The 15,659-nt window shown below is 40.4% G+C and overlaps 1 protein-coding gene across 3 annotated transcripts in view; it reads left to right on the top strand.

Annotated features, from left to right (window-relative positions):
• slc4a5a (solute carrier family 4 member 5a) overlaps nucleotides 1-15,659 on the top strand; it is a 37,203-nt gene that overhangs the window by 15,753 nt on the left and 5,791 nt on the right. For 2 of the 3 annotated variants that reach the window (XM_017306887.1, XM_008417290.2), the window contains 18 exons: nucleotides 1,151-1,311; nucleotides 2,375-2,527; nucleotides 3,658-3,792; nucleotides 4,406-4,461; nucleotides 6,476-6,633; nucleotides 6,726-6,813; nucleotides 8,267-8,421; nucleotides 8,672-8,800; nucleotides 9,220-9,394; nucleotides 10,103-10,236; nucleotides 10,467-10,738; nucleotides 12,096-12,130; nucleotides 12,500-12,691; nucleotides 12,790-12,903; nucleotides 13,903-14,064; nucleotides 14,153-14,331; nucleotides 14,837-14,909; nucleotides 15,326-15,394. In XM_017306887.1, coding sequence (XP_017162376.1) covers nucleotides 1,151-1,311; nucleotides 2,375-2,527; nucleotides 3,658-3,792; nucleotides 4,406-4,461; nucleotides 6,476-6,633; nucleotides 6,726-6,813; nucleotides 8,267-8,421; nucleotides 8,672-8,800; nucleotides 9,220-9,394; nucleotides 10,103-10,236; nucleotides 10,467-10,738; nucleotides 12,096-12,130; nucleotides 12,500-12,691; nucleotides 12,790-12,903; nucleotides 13,903-14,064; nucleotides 14,153-14,331; nucleotides 14,837-14,909; nucleotides 15,326-15,394 — 2,440 coding nt within the window. The remainder of the gene's footprint in view (nucleotides 1-1,150; nucleotides 1,312-2,374; nucleotides 2,528-3,657; nucleotides 3,793-4,405; nucleotides 4,462-6,475; nucleotides 6,634-6,725; nucleotides 6,814-8,266; nucleotides 8,422-8,671; nucleotides 8,801-9,219; nucleotides 9,395-10,102; nucleotides 10,237-10,466; nucleotides 10,739-12,095; nucleotides 12,131-12,499; nucleotides 12,692-12,789; nucleotides 12,904-13,902; nucleotides 14,065-14,152; nucleotides 14,332-14,836; nucleotides 14,910-15,325; nucleotides 15,395-15,659) is intronic. The other variant, XM_017306888.1, reaches the window with a different exon arrangement.

The raw sequence follows: 15,659 nt of genomic DNA, 5'->3' as shown, positions 1-15,659 counted from the left end.
CACACACACACACACACACACACACACACACACACACACACACACACACACACACACACACACACACACGCACACACATGCACAGTGTTTGTTTATGTTGAGGAGACAGGAAAGGGAGTTACTGATGAATCCAATTTCATTAACAGGAAGCATGTTTCGGTTCATAAAGGACATTCCTCTCATAATAAAAATTACGTTATTTATAAAATGCTTTTGAACAAAGTGCTGAACCGATGCAAGGAGATGAAAACCATACTAAAACAAATAAAATAAAAAGGAAACGTCAATAAAATAAATAAAACTGTAAGTACAGGATAAAGACGCATGAGACACTGAACAATTTTTAAGTTAGCTTTAAAAATCTCCACAGAACAATCCTCACTGATGTCACACAAAGATGTGGCATGAAAGGAAAACCCATTTGCTCAGAGTTGCTTTTGAACAATGGAACAGTGACCAACATATTGATGATTCTAACTAGGACACTTGACAAAATGTAATGTCTGTTATTGGTTATCATAACTGTTGACTGTATGACATGTTGCTGATGTTTTGTGTTTTCATGATGTAAAGCACTTTGAACTGCTGTGCCAATCAAATAAACTTGCTTGATTGATTGGCAGTATTAACAGTGATAAGTGACAATAAGAACTATTTATTATTCCTTTATCAGGTAACTGTATATCTGTGACTGCATCACACAGCAATCAAAGCCCCCAAACAAAAATGCTGCTCTTGATGACACCAATTACATAAAAGCGTCTGATTTATATCACTAATCTGCACACAGCAACTGTATCTAATCATATTTTCAAATGTATTGATATTTATTTATACAAATAGTGGGGAAAAAAGGGAACATCATAAATTGGAATTTATCTTGACAATGATAAATCAAAATTCTTATCATGATAAATGATAAACGATACAATAAATGCCCACCCGTGCAGGACCGCTTTGGCAGAGTAAAATATCATTCGTGAAGAATGAAGCTTGGAGAATGAACTGAGGTCACCCAAGCTGCCCTTTCAGTGGACCGACGCCTGCTGAGCAGAGGGAACCCAAACAGCACTTGTTGAAATCCTCAGTGAGTTTTAACATTTTGTCCTTTCCTGATTCACTTTTTCTTTTGATGCTTTTATATCTTCAGGTGGGTGAAGTTTGAGGAAAAGGTGGAGGAGGGAGGCGAGAGATGGAGTAAACCCCACGTGTCCACGCTGTCCCTGCACAGTCTTTTTGAGCTCAGGACTTGTCTCCAAACAGGGACGGTGCTGCTGGACCTGGACGGCTACTCGTTGCCTCAGATAGTTGGTGAGACGTCTCCCTGAAAGACGGGACGAAATCCCAAAAGTATATGTACATACCTATATCCATCCCTTGTGGTCTGTTATTGGTTGATGAATTGGCATGTTGATGTTTCGCTGTTTCTTGTTTTGTAGCCAAACACATTCAAAATGTTCTTTTATAATATGTATTATTCGTACTTTGTGTAATTTGTCTGAAAATTTTCTCAGTCTTGCCTAAAAGGAAGTATTTTCTGTCCTAATCAAATCTAGCTAACTAGTGGAGCCTGTCAGTTAACGGGTTATTTGCTATTAGCGATAACAGTATTTTTTAAATTTAGTTATGTGCCATAAAATGGCACAATATGGCTGTGAAAGTTATATGTCAAACAAATATTATCAAAAAGAGCATTTGAAGTTAGAATAACTAAATGTTGCTAAGATGTAGGATAAAAATGATCTATTTCAACTCTTCCAACAGGGCCGGCCCAACGTCATTTGTGGGCTTAAGCAGAACTTGATTTGGGGCCTGCCCTCCAGCTGTCAGTACAGATGTTTTGGAATGTGGTAAAAGGGTGTGGAGCTTAAACTAATCAATTCTAGCAACTGTAACAGTAGCAAATAAAAGAAGCTTTTCCTGAGAGGGTGGCCCAGACTCTGTACCTCATTTACCAACCAAGTGGTTTCAGCATAAATGTCAGCTGCAGACTTGCTGATAGAAGAGTACCTAATCCTAGTAATCAAGTTTTTAATATTATCTTATAAGTTTTTCTTTCTATGACGTCAGTTTGTCCTTGACCAGCCTTTCTTTTAATCCACCAAAACTCGTAATGAGTTTTTAATTGAGTTCTCTTTTCTGAGAGCTAGAAATCTTTTTTTCTGAGAAAACACCTTTTTGCGGCGGTGGGCTTTGATGGAATGTCACCTTTCATAAGCATTCTGTTTTTCTGAAGCAGCATTCAATCTCAAGGAGAGAAATCAGCTGATGTTTTTCTGCTCTGATCATTGATTAATTCCTTCACCATCAAGACTTTGAATGTCTGAGTAAAAGCCATTTATCACATGGGAACTGAATTCATGTGTCTGTGCAGATGACATAATTGAGAGACAGATAGAAGAGGGCATGTTATCACCTGAGCTCAGGGAGAAGATCAGCTTTGTGCTCTTGAGGAAACACCGACATCAGACCAAGAAGCCGATTCACCGCTCACTGGCCGACATGGGCAAGTCCGGCTCCTCTGCAAGTGAGTGTTCACACTGGTACCACAAACTGCAGTCTGACTCAGCAAGGCCTGACTAAACCTTTACTTTACACAGGATAATGTTCTACCCTGTATAAGATGAGATAATTCAGTTATCTTCACCAAAATTAAGCTTATTATTAAAGCAAAGATAAGCTAAATATGCTACCCAAGATGACTAAAATACACAAAAATATATTTTAGTGTATTTGTTCTTATTATCATGATTAACAACACTAAATGTCTGGCCACAATGCCAGCTTTTCAGTTAACACTGAAATAGTGATGTTTTTTCCCTAAGTAATGTGTTCAGCTCTGTCAACAGCAGTAACTAGAGACGGTGTCTGCTCATCCTTAAAAGGTCTTGAATTCACTTACCTAAAATTAATGTCTTGAATTCATTTAAAAAATGTTAATATTAGTCACAGGTCTTACATTTTGTCGTGGCAGGGCTATCCAATCTCAGATATTTTCTGTAAGTATTTTTATCAGGCAAAAGTTTGGGTCATAATGTTCGCAGGCATCTTCATCTTGAGTCACACTTTGCGGCTCAAGACAGTTCAGGCTACCGGTAACAAGCTGCTAAAACTTTCATGCTAGCAACCAAATATTGCTGACTTGTTACCAGCTAGTAAGCAAGTATTAGCAGCTTGCTACTGGTAACTCTGACTGCTTGAGTCACATAGCTGGCTATTTAGCTAGCTAGAGAGCGATATGCCATTGAGGAGCACGAAGCTGTTGCCAAGTGTTACAAAAAGACCCCAGAAGTTTCAGTTTTGGTTCTCTTGCATTTTATTTGTCCATCTTAAATTGTGTTCGTAATGGTATGAAAAAGGTCTTTAAAAGTCTTAAACTTGATTTGGTGAAACCTGCATAAACCCTGCAAGACGTTTTGTGCAGAAAGTCACTATGCATATGTTTACCGTGTTTGTTAAATGGGTCCGTGCTCTCCAGCAGCCAGCAGGGCTCACATCCTCCACAGGGGACACATTAATGTTTGATGAGTTAATTATCACTGTAACATTTCCCCATCTCATCAGAGCAAAGCACATGCTGCTCAGTAAATCAGACAACATCACCTTCAACTATTTAGCTGCTGCTTGCCTCTGTGTCTGCTTCCCCGCCGCTGTCAGGTCGGAGCGTACCGCCCCGAGGTGGAATGGGTCCGGGTCCAGGTCCAGGTCCAGGTCAGGGTCAAGGGCCGAACTTTAACCGATCCACAGAAGATCTACGAGTTAAGCAGCAAGCTGCTAACTACGGACGCCTGCGTGAGTGATGTTTTGCTACGATCAGCTTTTATTAGGCTTTTTTTCCTAAGTCCTAAAACATGAAAACATTTTCAATTTCAGTTACAGCGCCTAGACTCGAAGTGAAGTACAATAAAAATACAAAATTTACAAGAAGATTCTTGTAAAATGTAAATACTTTTGTAAGGCCCTGTTCTTCCTAATTTCCTTTGCTTTCATTCACAGTCCACGCTTACCAGTGGACTATGAATTAATCTTTAAAACATTTCAGGAATATGCCATTACTGTTAATAAATGTGTACACATGTCATGCAGAACAAGCTGCTAAAGCACAGCAGACCTTACTTTCCTCAGGAAAAGATCCAAAAGCAAACGCTGCTGATGAAAAAGAACACGATGGTCAACCTCTCACTGAAAACATATATATTCTGTTAAATGATGGGACAAAAGGGTAACATTTTGAAATGTGTGCATCTTGTTACATCTAGTTTACAATTGTCCGACACACAGTGTGTCCTCAGTGTTTCTTAATAGACTGTATTACTGCAAACCTAGCAGTTAACTTAAGCACTATATAACACAATGGGAAACTTGACGTAGACTTGATTTTTCAGTGAGTGTTTTTCCCTTCCAGGTCATGCTCAGAGCAGAAGTATGAACGACATTGCCGACACTCCCAGCACAGACCAGGTGGGCTCCAACTGTGACTTCACAGACCAACCGCTATTGTGTAGAAATCCAGTCACTAAATCCTGATATCTACCAAAAACATGTAGAGTTTATATTTCTTAATTGGTCTAATTTTTTGTTAACTTACAAGCTATACTCAATTTGCTGCTCTGTATTACCTCATTGACAATTCCTCTTTCATTCCTATATGTTGTAAAAAGCGGGATAGAAAGTGTGCAAACACACATGGAACCGATTCAATAACGCGATTTAAACCCAGAGACACACGCTGGGGCAGTTGCGGGGCCGTGCTGTTGTTGTGGGGATCAGGCTGCTGAGCTTTGAAACAGGCAGGTCACGATTAGGTGTCGCTCTCTGGGAGGGATGAAGTGGAAAAAAAAAACTGAATGAGGATTTGTTTCAGAGAGTACAATACGGGTCATGAGTGGTCTTTGTTAGCTCAGCCACAGGAACAAGGATTCCAGTGACCGGTGTTTAAATTGGACTTACAGTCGGTCTGACTGTAACTCCATGCATTAGACATGCAACAATGGACAAGTGATTTTATTTTTTTTTTCCCCTGCTACTGTGTGTTTGTGTGTCTGTGCTACACTGTCAGTGTCAATATCGAGCCGAAGCAGGGAGGACCATGGATCTCATTGTCCGGTCCGCGTGCCCACTGCTCACATGTAGTCACAGATTGATGCTGTGGATTATTGGCAAAAGCTTCCACACATTGAGCGTCTTTGAGCCTTTGCCCGATTTCCTGCCGCACCTTGACGCGCGGCCAGGCAGGTCAGTCAGCCTGGACTGGCACGGCTCGCCCCGTCACAGCTGCGTCAGCCATCATTGTTTGACCTCATTCATTTGTTCTCAGGAAGCCACACAGGATGCTAGTTTGTCACTGCTAAATGTAGAGAACGCCCACGAAAATAAGCGACTGATAAAAAGCAGCATTGAAAACAACAGTTGATGACATTTTAAATAAACTTTGTATTTTTTTTTTGTTTAGTTCATATTTAGAAATCATAAACTCTAGAAGACATGACCTGCAGAGCTGACAAATGTTCAGGTCCTTTGATGTTTCATCATTTTGAAATTGCGATGTTTCCGTTAAATAAGAGACACAATTAAAATCACACATGAATAAGTTTGTTCATTCATTAAAAATCATGCCACGCCATCATCCTCCAATTATTTTCTGTCATCGGTTCTGTAAACCTCTGCGAAGTGGAATAATATCGACACTGTTTTCAAAAAGTTTTACCACATTGAAAAGTCTGGCATACATTGTTAATTTGGATAAATCTATTTTGACTACTTATAACAAATTAACTCAATGTATTTAAGTGGGGAGTGGGGAGTACAAATGTGTGCCACTCATTAGATTTTTTAAAATATATACATGCATCACTTTTCTTTTACTTCATAACTGTGCGCTAAGTCTTGATGGTTCATATTGTAAAATCCTGCTAAAAAGTGAGAAATGACTGTAAAGTGAGGAATGCCAGAGCGTGTGTAAGCCTTTCGCAATTAGCAGTTAATCAGATGGTGAATCAAAATGAGCTCGATAATTTACATTTTTATTATTAATATTTTTGGGTTTTCTTCTTCCACTTTGTTTGTTTATTGCTTTTGGTTGTCGTCTTTTATTTTGGATATTTAAAATATCACCCAGTTTCAATTTTAAGTGTTCTTTACACAGTTACAGTTTATTGATCTTTGAAAGTGTGAACTTGCATTATTATGTCCTTATCAATATACACTTGAAAATTTTCTCAAAACAACATTATCATTTATCGCAACAATTGTTGGAACAATTTACCGCCTAGAAAATGTTGCTCTTGTGACAGGACTAGGTGTGTGAATACGTTTGAAAGGCACTGTTAACAAAGAAGGCTATAATGCAGATTTAGTCACAAATATGTGTCACATGTTACACATGTTAACTTTAGAGACACAGGTCAAATCATTGCTGACACCTGACAGTTATATCTCAACACACTCCCACTTTTTCCTTCCTTTTTTGCTGCAGCTAAAAAACAAATTCATGAAGAAAATCCCTAGAGACGCCGAGGCATCCAACGTGTTAGTGGGTGAGGTGGACTTCCTGAACAAACCCTTCGTCGCCTTCGTCCGTCTGGCTCAGGCCACGACGCTCGGAGGGCTGACAGAAGTGCCAGTTCCCACCAGGTGAGACGGCGCCATTGCGTCCTCCTCTCCAGCCTCTGCAGCGGACGTCTGAACTGCCAGCACATCCCTTACATGTGTTTTCCTGTCTGCAGATTCCTGTTTATTCTGTTGGGTCCCCAAGGAAAGGCCAAGTCTTATAATGAGATCGGCAGGGCTATAGCGACCCTAATGGTGGATGATGTAAGTATCTGTCACTGTCTGAAAAAAATGCCTCTGTGGCATCCCGTCTTTGTTAGGTGGAACAGTGCTGACAGTGACATTGTCTGAGAAGATCTGTTATTATTTTCAGAAAAGACAGTGAGCTGCTGTAGAAAGCCGAATGTGCAGCATGTTCCTATTCCTGATTGGTTGACATCAATTAGATGGTTTGACCAGAAGCCTCACTATGAGGCTTGCAAAAGTGGTAATATTGTTGTCTTTAAATATTGAGATTTTGCTTTGGTATTATTCATCATTAATCTTAAACCCATTTCATATTTCTAAACTGTATGCAACTTTTATGAAAAAGATATATTTTTTTACATATTTGTCAAAAGTATCACCATATTGTGTTAGTATAATATGAGACATATAATCTGTGAAAAGACGGATGTCCTCCACACCTCCTCTCTGAGCTGTTACTGCTGTCTGAAGAAAAAAACAACCAATCAGAGCCAGGAGGTGGGGCTTAATGATGCCAGTCACTCATGTACTCGCTACTAAATGTGACAGTGACGGAGAAACAACTTACTGTTACAGGAAAATCCTTTATCCGCTGTAATCAATGGCTATGCTAACTAGACTGAGCATTCACAATAGGCTCTGCTAACTAAATAACAGACAGCAAGGGGGATGAGCTGCGCCACACGGAAGTTGATTGACAGCTCTACGACCCGCCTCCTGGCTCTGATTGGTTGTTTTTGGTTGGGAGCGGTGCGTTTCTTCAGATGGCAGTAAAGGTTCACAGAGGTTGAGGAGATCCACGTAGCTACGACTGGTTGTTTCTAGTTAGCACTGGGAGAAGACAGAGGAGCTGGAGTTTTTTTTTTTCTTTTTTCTTCACAGATTGGCTGCCTTATACATTCATGACATGGTGACAGATTTAACAAATATGTAAAGAAAAAAAAAATAAAAATTGCATACTGAAGCTGTAACATTAGATTGCACAATGAAAACAAACTGGGTTTTTCAGGTTTGGGAACATAAATAGCATGTTGTGAAAAAAATGTATTTTATGCAAGGAAACTCATTTCATGAGGAGGAAAGTGGGGTGTTGGTAATTAGACACCACAAAAACACTGAAACTAGAGAATAATAGTATGATTACTGGATAACATGACAGGGATTTTGTCCCTGGCTTCTGCTCTTAACTCACACATCAGATTGCTCTGCTATTCTGCAACTTTCAGACAGATCTCTGTCGTTTAATCAGTTTTGCAGACTAAAACGTATCAGATTGTATTTTTTTAATAAGTTGCATCTACATCTGTAAGATTTGAGGTTTAATATTTTATTGTCACAATTTTAACATAAACTGGGTTCAAGCAGCCTTTAAGTGTCATAAAACTTTTACTGTGACTTTTTTGGTTTGGTTTGTCTTACAAACAAAGTGAAGCCGTAAACCCTTCTCCTTTCCTCTCTCCTCCCCATCAAGCTTTTCAGTGATGTTGCCTACAAAGCCAGAGATCGGGAGGACCTGATAGCCGGCATAGATGAGTTTCTGGATGAAGTGATTGTGCTTCCACCTGGAGAATGGGATCCCAAAATCCGCATTGAGCCTCCAAAGAAAGTTCCCACAGCTGACAAAAGGTTTGTGTTTTTCTAAGCTCAAAGAGCCATGCTGAAATGCGTCTACAACCACTCACAATGTCAACCAAAGCTGCTTTGTCGTTCAAGATACAGACTTAGTGGCAAAATAGATTGTGCCGTGCACAAAAGCAGGAGATAAGAGCTTAATGATTGGTGTAATCACACCCTCCTGTCTGCAGCAATCAAAGTTTGCCATCACCATAAAGATCCTTTCAACTCTCAGATGTAATTTGTGTGTTTTTTTCTGCAGAAAGTCTGTGTTTTCCTTGAACGAGCTGGGCCAGATGAACGGCACGGCTGGAAAAGGGGGCGGTCTCTCTGAGGATGAGGAGATGCCGGCGCCGCATGAACTGGGAGAGGAGCTGGCCTTCACTGGTCGGTAGGTGGTTGGACACAAACAGTCACTATCTGGCATGTGGCAAGAAAATCAGAATTGTAATTGTTGTCACACAAATGATTTTGGTATAAATTCAACCCCGATACAGGGGTTGGTTTTAGCTGTCGCTGTCAAGCTGCAGTGTGGCACTGCAGCAAACGGTGGCCATTTTGGTGATCGTCCTGTAACCTGCGGGCTGAATCACATGAATCTTAAACAGGGTTTATTGTGTTGTTTTGCTCATGTTTATGTAGATATCAGTACAATTTTACTGATATTGATGAAGACATCGATATCATGTTATATTATCTATGTGAATTTCTGAGAATTTCAAGTGAATTCACAGAAAATTAAAGGCAGAAATATTTTATTTTGTACTTTAGTGTGTAGCATCCTAACCATCGAGTGTGTCGCTGTTTTAGTTTCTGTGGTGGCCTGTACCTGGACATAAAGCGGAAACTTCCGTTCCTGCCCAGCGATTTTTACGAGGGATTCCACATCCAATCCATCTCCGCTGTGCTCTTCATCTACCTGGGCTGCATCACTAATGCCATCACCTTTGGCGGTCTCCTAGGAGACGCCACGGACAACTACCAGGTACCAAACAATCACACTCAATGGAAACAACTTTTGTATTTATTTACTCATAATTCATTTATGAGCTGAAAACTTCTTATGCATAGAAATGATATTTCTCATAACTTATTATCTGCATATTTTACTTTTCATACATTATGGAACATTTGCATGTAAATGTGTCCAATTCAATTCAAAATGACTAATCTCTATGTGGCTGGCAAAGAGAAATCCAATCTGTAACCTCAAAACAACTCTGTAGGGCTTATTCAGCTTCCTGTGAATTTTAGTCTTAGAGTTATTTTGGTCCCTCAGCAGGTTGCTGTCATAAAAGGACATTAAAAACATATTACTATCAACATCACAACATTCTTACATGCTTGTAGGATCCTACTACTGCCCATGCCTATTATACAGTACATTATACCTGTAGATATTGTAAGTAGTGACAATAAAAAAGTGCTGATCAGAAATCATTACTTATTCTGTTACAAATTTCACTGCGAAAAAAATGCTAAGTTTAGCTTGAATGCTAACAGATATGCTCATTTTTCATATTTAATTCAATAAATTTTTCTGGCTGGCCTTTAAATTAGCCAGTTTTGGCTCCCAGAGCAAAGATTTTGCTTAAGCTGCCAACTGTTGCATTTTCATTTTCAGCATTTGCTTTGACCCTTTTCATTTACCTGGTTTTATCCCCTTTTAATCTCTCTCCATTTCCTCCACCAGGGTGTGATGGAGAGTTTCCTGGGCACTGCCTTGGCTGGATCTGTCTTCTGCCTCTTCGGCGGTCAGCCCCTCATCATCCTCAGTTCCACAGGACCCATTCTCATCTTTGAAAAGCTCCTGTTTGAATTCAGCAAGTGAGTTGTTTTTTTATAGACTATTTGGATCCATCAGAAAAACTAAATGCTGTGACAGCAGTACTTTTGGTGGCTTTGGATGCCCCCTGTTAAACCCCACTTTTCCATGGCTTTAATCTACTTTGAAACAGACAAATAACTGTACTTTTGATGATATAAAGAAGTGCACCAATTTGTGCCTTTCTGTTCATTTGGACTTATTTTCCTCCTTGTTCATCTCCCATCCAAAGGAATAATGGCATAGACTACATGGAGCTGCGGCTGTGGATCGGCATCCACTCGTGCCTGCAGTGTTTCATCCTGGTGGCATCAGACGCCAGTTACATCATCAAGTACATGACCCGCTTCACCGAGGAGGGCTTCTCCAGCCTCATCTCCTTCATCTTCATCTCAGATGCCATCAAGAAGATGGTGGGCTCTTTCAAGTACTACCCCATCAACACCGACTTCCAGCCGGACTACGTCACCACTTACAAGTGCGAGTGCTTGGCCCCAGACCCGAGTGAGTTCACCCCTTGGCCCAGGGAAATCAGCGGGGAGGGTTGTTTAGGACGTTTTTCGGGATGGCAGGGGTTTGTGAAATGAAAAATGGCACTGTGAATTATTTTCAAACTTCCAACAGTTTAATGTCACATTAGATGCATCTGGAAAGTAGTCACAGTCGTTCACTTTTTCCATGTTTTATAGTTTTACGGCATTACTCAAAATTTTTTCAAACTAGAAAACTAAGAAATCATATTAGTATTCACAGCATTTGCTTATTACATTGTTGACCTAACCTTGGTAGTAATTCCAGCCTCAAGTCATTTTCAATCTGATGCCCACAGCTCATCTCACGTATCTTTAGGCAGTTTGGTCCATTCTTCCCTGCAGTTCTCTGCAGTAGATTGGGGTTCAGAACCCATTGATAACTGCTTGCTGTTCTAGTTTGATACCGTGTTGGTACCTGGGATCGCGCCGCAGACAAAGCAGCTGTTGTGACAAACAGTGCCTGGTCAGTTTGGTCTGCCATTAAGGTGTAATGTTAAGTGGGCTGTATCATGTAAAATCAACTTTTTTTTGCTGTACACTGTGATGTAATTCCTTCACCAAAAACATACTTGGGAGTGTTGCTTTGATTCTTTCATGCAAGTTGGAGAAATCCTTTACTGTCCTGTGTCAACCATTCAGCTGTGCAAATCGCAGAGCTTTATTCTCTGAAGTTTTCTGGAAAAAAATGTTTACTTTTTTCTTGCAAATTTGTGACTTTTGGACCAAAAAATGTCCTTGTTATTTTTCTAGAAAATGTCTTAGATTAATCTCAAACTTTTTTGTCAGAAACTACAAAAGCCCTAACACACCACTGTACAAAAGCGTAAAGATGTTCTATATCTAAACGGCAGCAGCAGCACCTGTTTTTTTAAGGTTTCTACAACCTTCCCTCTGGGTGAATCACTAAGTTAAAGTTCTGTGCTGTTTCCCAAAACTAGACAAATGGACGAGATCAATATTTTTTTTTTTTTTAAATGCTACCTTGTCCATTAATTTGTGTTTTGAAAATCGCCGAGATTAGCAGTAGTTTAAGTGGACATTGATTTCTGTAACTGATTTGTCTCTTGTTTGCTTTCACCACGCACCAACAATTTGGCTGCCGCCTTTTACAAGTGAGTACCGTTTTGTTCGTCCGCATGTGTCTGCGAGTGCTCACAGCAATGTCCAGCAGTTGAATTCTCATCATGTTTTGCATTTCTTTTTGCTTCCCTTTTGTTTTCCTCCTCACCCACTCTTATTTTCTGTCTCATTACCCTGTGTATTTGTGTGTGTGTGTGTGTCTCTCCACCATTCACTAACAGTGGCTGCAATCATCTTCAATGGTTTAGTTCCAATGCCAGATAACAGCTCTAGTGTCTCTGGGGTAAGTGCTTGTTTTCACTTTTTTTTCTTTTTTTTTTGGACTAAATTTTGGTTGTTTGTGTCGTAAGCTTGATGTGTCCAGAATCCGCAACATTTTTTTAAGCCACAAAACAAGTCAAAAATAGTTGGAAAAGAGCTAAAGTGCTTGTTCACAGCTAACCCCAGTATCATGTCTTTGTGACAGAGAAGTTGCTTTGCTTTCCTCTTTTTCACCTTTGTTTGTTTCTTACCGTTGGTCCTGCCACCATCTAACTCTTCTCCGCGGTTTCTAACTTCAAAACCCGTTCTGACAATGTTTACTCTGTCTTTGCCGAAACGCTTCACTTTTCGCCCTCTCCTGTCTGCCCAACACTGCCGCCCGCCATCCCAGTTGAATGTGACAGCTCTGGACTGGAGTCAGCTGAGCAAGAAGGAGTGTCTGAAGTACGGAGGCTCTTTGGTCGGAAAGTCGTGCAAATACGTTCCTGATCTGGCCCTCATGTCCTTCATCCTCTTCTTTGGCACCTACTCCATGACGGTCTCTCTGAAGAAGTTCAAGTTTAGCCGCTACTTCCCCACCAAGGTAGCTCAGTTGTTCGGAAAACAGTTTGCAAGCGATTGTTTTCAGTTGCTTTCCGTTCTATTGATAACGATGGATTTATTTTTTTACTGTCCTACCAGCTGAGGAAACTCATCAGTGACTTCTCCATCTTCATGTCCATCATGACGTTTGTTGGGCTCGACATGTTGGTGGGACTCAAAACTCCTAAGCTAATAGTCCCAACTGAATTTAAGGTAAAACACATTCCTTTTAGTTAAAGGTGCAGTGTGTAAGTTTTACAAAAAATGTGTTTTGAGCATATATTATTAAAACTGTCACCATGTCGATAGATGAGATAGATAATCTGTGAAAAGATTGATCTCTCCGCTACTACTGCTGTTTGAAGAAATACACCGCTCCCAACCAAAAACAACCAATAAGAACCAAGAGGAGGGTCTTAGTGCTATCAATCACCCTCATGTTCAAGCTGCTAAATGTGCTAATGGTGGAGAAACACTCACAGTTCCAGGAAAAAAGTTAATCATTGATGGCCATGCTAACTAGACATATACAATGTTGACTGGCACCGCTAAGGCCCTGTGTGTCAATGACAGTCAGCTGTATTTCACGTTTAAACCACAGTACTAATACTTGTTCCACTGGCAGAATTTTACTGGAAAAATGCATTTGTCCCATGGTGTCAGTGAAACAATCGGCCAGTGGAACTAAAACTTTTATTCACTGTTGAGGAATTGAGGAATCCAATGTTGTGACCTGGGTCGCATTCAAAATAAGTCTGACCTGTGCTGTTCAGACTGTCATGAAAAGATCATATACAGGTCACATTATGGGTCACTTCAGGCTGCAGTGTGAATGCAGCCTTATTGACTTAAAACAAGCTCCTGTGCCATACTTTGTGTGATGGGATCGCTGTGAAATCAGCAACTCAACAATGCAGGTCATCAATATAATCCTCATCCAGGTGGAGTGAACGCTGCAAGTCCATGCAGTCTGCTGGGTTTGCTTTGGTAGAAACTTTTAAACCAACTTGAATAATAGACAGAACATGACTGCATTGGAACATATGTATGATTGGACTGGACCGACCTTTTGACTTGAGATGTTTTGAATTGGCACTACATGGATAAATTGAATTGAACAAATCTGTTGTTACTTGTTTAACCAGTTGCCTCTTCCATGACTATGAATGCAGACATTTTTGTTCTAATCAAGCTTCCTGTCCTGTGTGGCAGCCAACACGGCCGGGCCGTGGCTGGCTGGTGATGCCTTTTGGAAAGAACCCCTGGTGGATCTACCTGGCCAGCTTCGTTCCAGCACTCCTCGTGACAATCCTCATCTTCATGGACCAGCAGATCAGCGCCGTCATCGTCAACCGCAAGGAGAACAAGCTTAAGGTATGCTCTCAGTCGTTCTCTTCCGCTATACCAACGGGTCCTGTCTTAAATCCAAATTTCACTGCAATCCGTTTGGTTTCCATGACAGAAAGGTTGTGGCTACCACCTGGACCTGTTCTGGGTGGGGGTTCTTATGGCTGCTTGCTCATTCTTGGGGCTGCCCTGGTACGTGGCTGCCACGGTCATCTCCATCGCCCACATCGATTCCCTGAAGATGGAGAGTGAATCCAGCGCTCCAGGAGAGCAGCCGCAGTTCCTGGGAGTCAGGTTGGTCAAACAATTACAAGCAGATAAAGTCACTAGCTGCGTTTCCGTAACAGATGTGAGCAAATCTTTGTTTAACTTCAGCCAATGTCAAATAGCATAATTTCACAATTATTGTGTTTCCATTACATAAGAAATTAAAGTCACACGTGAATAAGCTTGTTCAGGTGATGTCATAAAAATTATGGCGGCAACAGAAGTAAATACTTACATGACAGATAAACTATAAACTTCCTACCACTTCCTGTTGTTTTCTTCGTCGTTTTCACCAGTAGTAACATGCGGATCAACAGCGTGATGCCAAAAGTGTTTCACCTCATCCCAGCACAAAAACTTTTTATCAAAAAGATTTTTTTTAATTGATGTGCTTGTTTTCATAATTTCAATTTGCGCAATGGAAACAGAACTAATGTAAAGTTCAGGCTGTCACTTTAAATAACAGAATAATACACTTTATGCAGTTTGAGAAGAACCTTTATGAAGCAAATGTCTTCTGTCAAACCTACAGAGAGCAGAGAGTCACGGGCATCTTGGTGTTTGTTCTCACGGGAGTGTCCATCTTTCTCGCCCCAATTCTGAAGGTAGGAAATACTCTAAACTTCATCAGTAACACATTTTTTATTGAGTACTTTGCAAAAGTATTCAGACATGGAATCTAAAAATTGCTTTTGACAAATGCTCTCCATCCAAAGTTATTATTTTTGCAATGTAGCAAAGGAAAAACTTTTTTAAAACAATAACTCAAGCTTTAAATGTGGAAATTTAGAGTTTCTTCAGCTTCTCCACCCGCCCACACATGGTTAAGTTCATGAAGTAATGAGATCTACAAACTCAAACTTAAAGCCATGTTGCTAGTGAAGTTCTATGTAAACATGTCATGCAAGTTTTCTGACTGAATGTTTGTTTTCCCGTGAGTTTCTTTATGCTTATGAGGCTAGCATATTGCATAAGTGAGATCTGTAGCAGATTAACATAATTTCACGTGTTGTTGCTTTAGTTCATCCCCATGCCTGTGCTGTACGGCGTCTTCCTCTACATGGGTGTAGCTTCCCTCAGTGGGATCCAGGTAGGCCATCTGTTTGCTCTCATTTACCTTCATAAATAGCTTTTTTTTCTTTCTTTTTGTCTGGCCATCTTGCTCATTGTTGAGCTGACAGCAAATGGGAAGTCACTTATTAAAAGTTGACAGACAAACAAAGCTGTGAGCGGACTGATACAATCAACTCCAACGGAGAGATTCTGAGGACAAATCCGCTGAGGATTTATGACGAGCTCAACATGTTCAAACTTTGCAGGATGGAGAAACAAGTTTCTATTCTGTTTTTCTCAGC

This window comes from Poecilia reticulata, linkage group LG9 (assembly GCF_000633615.1).
Source record: "Poecilia reticulata strain Guanapo linkage group LG9, Guppy_female_1.0+MT, whole genome shotgun sequence".
Taxonomy (NCBI): Eukaryota; Metazoa; Chordata; class Actinopteri; order Cyprinodontiformes; family Poeciliidae; genus Poecilia; species Poecilia reticulata.
This window is presented reverse-complemented; position numbering and strand designations above follow the sequence as displayed.